Source organism: Apaloderma vittatum, unplaced genomic scaffold (genome assembly GCF_000703405.1).
Source record: "Apaloderma vittatum isolate BGI_N311 unplaced genomic scaffold, ASM70340v1 scaffold13294, whole genome shotgun sequence".
NCBI classification, from domain to species: Eukaryota; Metazoa; Chordata; class Aves; order Trogoniformes; family Trogonidae; genus Apaloderma; species Apaloderma vittatum.
The window spans coordinates 1-7,649 of NW_009714434.1; the positions used below are offsets into that span (position 1 = coordinate 1).

At 42.7% G+C, this 7,649-nt stretch overlaps 1 protein-coding gene across 1 annotated transcript in view; it reads left to right on the forward strand.

The window, feature by feature from the left end:
• Positions 1 to 93: 93 nt before the first annotated feature.
• LOC104273438 (cadherin-20) overlaps positions 94 to 7,649 on the forward strand; it is a gene marked incomplete at both ends in the record, with an annotated part of 23,980 nt that continues 16,424 nt past the window's right edge. The window contains 3 exons of the mRNA XM_009868776.1: positions 94 to 193; positions 556 to 723; positions 2,531 to 2,718. Coding sequence (XP_009867078.1) covers positions 94 to 193; positions 556 to 723; positions 2,531 to 2,718 — 456 coding nt within the window. The remainder of the gene's footprint in view (positions 194 to 555; positions 724 to 2,530; positions 2,719 to 7,649) is intronic.

The window sequence follows — 7,649 nt, forward strand, 5'->3', positions numbered from 1 at the left end:
AAGGAAAGGGACGCTCCGCAGGGTTGGGGGGGCGGGGTTGACCGCCCCGCGTTCGAGAGCAACCTGGTATATCCCCAAATTCTGCTCCCGTAGCCCCCAGCGTGGGTGCCGAAGGACCCGAGCAAAGCCCGTGGGTTTCTGTCGGTTTGCCTCCAGGACTGCATCATAGGGACGCTGGAAAACTTGCCTTCAGGTATCTTTTAACTAATCACATCACTTCCACCTTTGTGCAGGCATAGCTCTCCGGAGCAGGGAGCACACTTTGTTCCCAAAATGCTCCTCCAGCTCCCTTGGAAGGCAACATTTTGATTTTGAGCAGACGGCCTGCCCCAGAGCTGATGCATTTTAACAGAGCTTCTTTAAAATTCACACCTTCTGTTAACCTAGATTTAATTTGAGTGAGTTTTACTCGGCCAGGAAAGGTGAGACTGGATGCAGAAACTGGTCTCGACATAGGGAATACGAGGCAGGAGCAAGAGCACTCCACCTGGTTTGTGTATTCTTTAACTGCTATTTCTTCTGTTCCCAAAAACCCCTTTCCCTGCTCAATCCCAGGCTTAATCAGAACTGCTCTAATGAACATGGACCGAGAAGCAAAAGAATATTATGAAGTGATTATCCAGGCCAAGGATATGGGGGGACAGCTGGGAGGATTAGCTGGAACAACCACAGTCAACATCACCCTCTCTGACGTCAATGACAATCCACCCAGATTTCCACAGAGTGAGTACCCGTTATGCCAGGACTGGCCGAAAAAAAAAGGGATGCCTGAGTTGTGTGACTGCTCTTTGCTCTCACTGCAGCCATTTTCAAACTCAGAACAGTGACGACTGAAGATGGGCAGAATTTCAGGTTGAAGAAGGAACTCTCCTTCAGAAAACGTCAAGATGGAGCATTCACCACCTTTGTCTTTCAGAAAAAAAAGTTTCTGACCTCCACAATCATCCAGGAGAGAAGAGCTTTTGTGTTCCTAGATTGCTCACGGCCATTGCCTTTGGCTGCTAATTGCTGCCTTGATTCTCTTTTCATCCTATCTCCAAAAGAATGTCTGTCAAATCAAGGACATGTGGCAGTGCTGGAAGTTGAAAGATCCATTGAACAGTCCAGTCAGGCCCCTGTAGGGGAGCATCTGGTAGCTGTGCTGCCAGTGTAGAATGCATTGTCATACAGGCTGCTCTCCAGGAAAGGTTCGTCTAAACCTTGGCAATATGCAGTTACACCCTAAGATAAGTAGCAGCCACAGTTAATGGAGTGCAAAAATAGGCAACTTCATGCTTATCAAAAACATTACTTCATATTCACAAAGGTCAATCTCAAAGATTTGCAACATTTTGCTCCTTATTTTCAATTTATTTTTTTTAGATAAAATTTATCTACGTAATTCTATGCTAATGTTAAAAATCTGACAGAAGCTTTTCAAGTTTGATTGAACTAAATCTTTCCAGAGATATACATTTTTTTTTAAAGAACGCTGATTCTTTGGTGGTGTGGATCAGTCTCAAGCCATTTTGGTTTTGCCATTTTTCTCAACTAGCTGAGAAACTAAAACTCCTGCAGTTCTTTTTGTTGCTGTTCTTTTTGTTCTATTCCTGCATGTTGCACTGCTACATCAAACTATCCCACTTACAAGATCAGCAAGAAGTCTCAACTTCCACTTTTCTTCTGTCAGAGCAACTTACTGATTGCACCATTGCTGATCCTGTTTCGAAAGTGATGTGAATTGTAACTGTTTGATATCAAACTCCTGATTAAGAAAAAATGAGAATAGAACAAACCCTATCCTTGGTGTTATTCTGCCTTATAAAGCTCAATAATTGGTGGAATCAACAGAGAGAGTGCAACAAGGAAGGTTTGAACATAAAGTATAATAGCAGAGGAGTATTTTAGATACAGCATTTATGTTTTTAAAACATGCTTTTAAATAGCGGGCTTGCTGCTAAGCAAATTAGTGATGCATCAAATGCTCTCAGGGTTTGTAGGGAGAAGTAGTATATTTTAATAGAGCAACTGATAAGTTTGGAAGGAACAGGGGAGATTCTGAGCTCCAAAGCCTTGTTCAGGGCTGAAAAGAAGTTCGTGTGGACTTCAGAAAAGATTTGTGGTGCTCAAAACTCTTCTGTTTATTCCCACTGTGCAAGATGATATAATGAAGGTGTCTGTCCTATTAACTCTATTTCATATCCTGCTTTACATCATGGCTGGAACAGCACTGATGTTCCCTGCCTTATTTTTCTAGCTGAAGTTCCCCTTTCCAGGTATGTTGCTGTTTTGAAAAGAACCTGTTCAACAAACCTGTTGATATGACAAACACCTAAATAAAAGTTTCCCAGGCAATATAGTCAGGCTCTGGCTTTTTAAAGGAAATCACCGCACTGTTGCCACTTTGGGAAAGGTACTAGAGAGAACCTGCAGACCCTGCAGCATTGTGGCCCGCCTTGAGCAACTCTTGTGCAGTTTTCGGTTCCTTTTCACAGCATTTTTTTAAACTCTATTTTTTCTTTCCTTGCTACCCTCTCCCTCTCTATGCCAGAGCATTATCAGATGAGTGTGCTGGAGTCAGCTCCCATCAGCTCCACCGTGGGCCGCGTGGTTGCCAAAGACCTGGACGAAGGCATTAACGCGGAGATGAAATACAGCCTTGTGGATGGAGATGGACTGGATGTCTTTGATATTAACACTGATCCTAACTACCAAGTTGGCATCATAACTGTGAGAAAGGTAGTAAAGTTTCCTTTTTGTAGTAATTTATACAGCTTAGAGTCCTGGCTACATTTTATGTGTGCAATGTTCCTTACTCCTGTAGTAGCTTGGTTCCCATTACATCACAGTAGCCCCTTTCCCACTATAAAAAGCAATTTCTTATAACATTCATTGCTAAAATATGAAAGCAGGCTGTATTCCTAGGAGCAGCCTTTAAAAAGTGGGGACAGCATTAGCATAAACATGTCTTTTCCCACCAAAGGAATGTTCTAATTCACTATTTATCTCTTTAAATATTCTCTGTAGCTTAATTATCCTACAATGCAAGAAATTAGATCAATATTTGCGTTTGAACTGTGTACATTTTTCACTCCGGTGTCCCACAAACAATAATAAAGCATGCCTTAGAATTATTTATAAACCAATAAGACCTAGGCAGTTTTTTTTAATTGCTGCTTGAAGATCCATAAATGCTAATTAGACTAGAAGAAGCTGTCTCTAAAATGGCAGCTGTGAAACTGCTAGTGCTCTGTACCTCAGGCTATGCAGAAAGGCATAGAGTATTTTGCTTAGACTCCCTGCTATAGGCTATTTATTCTACAATCTTACATAAATGCTAGAAGTTCAACTCTGTTTCTAGGTTATGAAATTGTAGCCATATTTCTGCCTAAGCAGATCGAGTGTACTAATAAGGGAACATAGTCTCCATTTAGATCGACTGGGACTAAATTGTGCACTGAAATGGAACAGCACGTGGGAGAGATTTGACCCTGCAAGCCTCTATGCCCTACAGCAAAGTATTTAAGCATGTCTTTATGGTCATCTTTCTCCAACTCTTGTTTATAAGCACTATTCCCTCAAGTTGAGCATGTTTTCTGGAATGAAATAGATGTTGAATGCGAACTCTAATGTAATTTTTCACTTATTTATTGATGTAAGAAGCTAGATTCTTTGGATTAAATTTGTCAGCAAGCTTGATTTTTGTTAATATGAATACAGTTTTACCAGATTTTGATGTATGTCAGGAGGCAAAGATAAAAAATAGTGCTATCAATAATACCAGCTACGTACTGGGATCAGGTACATACTGCTCAGTCCACCTATTGTATGTAGATGTTTGTAAAATTCTGTATATGCCTGTAGCTTTTTGTAATGTTATTATTATCAAGAGCCAAATATTGAGAAAGTTGTCTTTTGATTCCACCCGAGAAAAAAAAAATTCAACTATTGTTGATAGAAAGGGATATCAAAATTGGAAAGGAGGAGGGGAAGAGAGAATTTCTAAACCCAGAAGGAAATATTCTTTGAAAGGAAGCAAAACTTTCCCTTTCATTTTCCTAGACAGATTTCCCATACAAACACTTCTGCCACAGATAGCAAAAAGTCAGAGGTTGCAGATAAGACCGCTGCCTACCTGCCTGTGACACTCATACCCCAGTGACAGCCTCTCCCTTCTCCCTGCCTTCCCTTCCCTGCTGCCCATGGGAGCCAGGGTGGTGGGTAACCCCCCCAGCACTGAGCTCAATATCCAGGAGAGCTCCTCCTGCCCAGATACTGCCCCGTCAAGTGCTTTCTGCAGCGACGTTTGCTAAATCCTGCATGGTGCACCTCTTGGTTTCTGTCATGCGGAAAGCCATGGTCGCTGATGAGTCCAAAGCAAACTGAGGGTGTCTGAACTCAGGAGCATCAAAAATGTGATGGCCTTGCATGCTTGTTTGATTTCCTCGTTTTTTTTCTAAGTAGGTGATTAAGTCCTTTCCTAATGCAGTTGTGGTTTATAGTTATTAAGCGTTTCTGTGATTTAACTGCTCTTTTTATGACTTAGCTTTTTCATGTACGTGCAATGTTACTCACAGTTTTCTTCACACAAGAAAACATGAGCTATAATGGCCTCTTTCTTAGTATATGTTTATGCAGCTTTGCATCACACATTCCTTGCCAGATGGACAATAAGCATTGCTTGACTGTGTAAATAAATTTTATTGCTAGTTTTACAGTGCATTAATATGCGACTGGTAGACCATAATGGCTCTGCAGTAATGGGTAATATGTTTGTAGATCTAGCTAAATCCTTGCTGACAGTCCTTGCTAAATCCAATGCTATGCCTGCAGTAGTTGCTGATTTACCAGGTGGCACCAAGAGCAGCAGAAGCAAGTTTCAGCGTCGCTGTGCCTGCTGCCACAGGCTGCACGGTTCATAGTGTATCACTGCACAGCATCTCCAGTAAGACTGGACCATCATATCCCCAGCACAAGAAAACCCGTTCCCATTCCAGTCTTCATTCCTCATCCCTGTGTACTAAATGCTGAGTTTTAGGCTTATAATTTCAAGAATTCCAGTCGTCCATCAGGCATTCCTACACAGGATGCCGGTACTGGTAACTTCACTGTGAAAGTGTGAGCTTTTGTATGTCACTGTAGTGCTTCCACTTCTGAAGAGAAAAGCTGTTGTGGGAGCAGACAAGTGCTGAAGCCTCCACTGAATGCAGGGACTGTTTTGAGGCCATAGCATATACTCCTGCCATGCCTGAGCATGTAAAACTTCAGCTGATGTTGTTTAAACTAATAAATGTCATGGCTGCATAGTAGGGTGGCTACACTGTTGAGCAGGGCAGAAAGGAGATGAGTTATGACTGGCCAAGGAGGACTTCACTGCTACAGTAACGATCTTCACATCTTGGACTTCCAATTGCTTTGGCATCCTCCTTCTTCTCTATTTTCTTGCCCATCTCCTTGCCTGAGTCTGGAGGTAGGTGTTCAAAAAGAAAGAGCTGAATAGGAAAAGCGAAGGTAGGTAGGAAAGGTAGGTAGATAGGAACAGCAGTGATCTTACTGAAGCGAGGCTGTACGTGGCAATCCCACACATGTCACTCAAGTGCCTTTGAATGAATGAATGAAGCCACATGTTTTGAAAGACATTCGTGTAACAAAAAGGAGTATGTCCCAGTGGGTGACCCTAGGAATTGGGCCGTTTCTTTCCTGGTACAAAGTTTGTCTTGCTTAGGATCTGTGCCAGCTAAGGAGATCTGGTTGTGCTGCTTTTCAGCATTAAAGTTCCCCAGATTGTGCAAGTAAATGGTTGTGACCACTTGACAGCATTGACATCGCTTGTAACTTCTGACTGCAACTTGAGAAGTATGACTGTGTTCTGTGTAAGGTGTACTTCATCTGGTGAAGTTTATATTTTATATATTTTAGACTGATCTTTCCATACTGCCATTCTGCTTGGCCAGATGCTTTTAGTCAATCTCATCAAGATGGCTAAATTGCACGTTAAATATGGAATTCTGCATTTAGTTCTAAGTGTCTTTTGGAGAGGCCTTATTTTCTTCAGGGATATGCAAAAAAGAAAAGGGAAAGAAGATGATAAATGTATTAATTGAGAGGTTCAGTGTCAGCATTAATTATTTCTGTATCTATGTTCACCAAATAAATAGTTTTATCTAGATAGGAAATCAAACTCATGAAACTACTAACAGAGGAAGAAAAAGAGCCATTCCCACTCTCTGCTTCAAATAATACTTGAGTATTTCATGCAAAGTGGAAGAACTTCCACAGGAAGAGGTCACGGATACCTCATAATACTTTAAAATTAAATGATTCTCTAGGCAGGAAGGAGATTCAAATCCAGCACTCAGCCCACCTGGATTGTGAACCTATTTTTAGGACACTTAGAATAATAGAATAAAAGAAATTTTTAGGTTGGAAAACACCTTTAAGATCACCAAGTCCAATCATTAATGTAGCACTGCCAAGTCCACCACTAAACCGTACCTTTAAGCACCACATCTACATGTCTTTTAAATATCTCCAGGGGTGATGGCTCCACCACTTCCCTGGGCAGTCTGTGTCAATGCTTAGTAACCCCTCCCATGAAGAAATTTTTCCTAACATCCCATCTAAACCTCCCCTGGAGCAACCTGAGGCCATTTCCTCTTGTCCTGTCACTTGTTACTAGGTTGAACAGACAGATCGCCACCTCTCTAGAACCTCATTTCAGGTAGTTTTAGAGAGTGATATGGTCTCCCCTCAGCCTCCTTTTCTCCAGACTGAACAATCCCACTTCTCTCAGCCACTCCTCATAAGACACATTCTCGAGACCCTTCACCAACTTCATTGCCCTCCTCTGGAACTCACTTAAGCACCTCAATGTCCCACTTGTAGTGAGGGGCCCAAAAGTGAACACAGGATTTGAGGTGCAGCCTCCCCAGCACTGAGTACAAGGGGAAAATCACTTTCCCTGTCCTGCTGGTCACACTGTTTCTGACGCAGGCCAGGATGTTGTTGGCCTTCTTGTCCCCCTGGGCACACTGCTGGCTCATGTTTAGCCAGCTCTTGATCAACACCCCCAGGTCCTTTTCCACCAGACAGCTCTCCAGCCACTCCTCCCCAAGCCTGTAGCACTGCTGGGTTTTTGTGACCTAAGTGCAGGACCTGGCTCTTGGCCTTGAACCTCATACAGTTGGCCTGAGCCCATCAGTCCAGCTTATCCAGTTCCCTCTGCAGAGCCTCCCTACCCACCAGCAGATCAACACTTCCACCTAACTTTGTGTCATCTGCGAACTTACAGATAGGAGGTGAAAAAAAAACACTTCTAGGAAGGATGGATTACTGATAGAAACTGGAACAGGAAGAGAGGCTGAACATGACCCCTGCTCCCACCAGAGTCCTTTAGCAGCTTGGCACACAGGGGTCTCTGGAGACAAGACTCTGATCTGCTTAGGGAGAAGACAAGATGATAACTGGGACCTCCACCCCACGTGAGTGTCCTTGTCCCTGCAACCAGGACCCATTTCTGAGGAACCGACTCTTCATTTCTTTACCTGATTTTCAGGTGCTCCCATTCTTCCTGTTTCTGCCTGCATTTTCCTCAGAGTGGCATGAAACACACTGCATGAATCATAATGCAGTGGCCACTTTTTTATTTTCATTTCAGCCGGAAGAGGGCA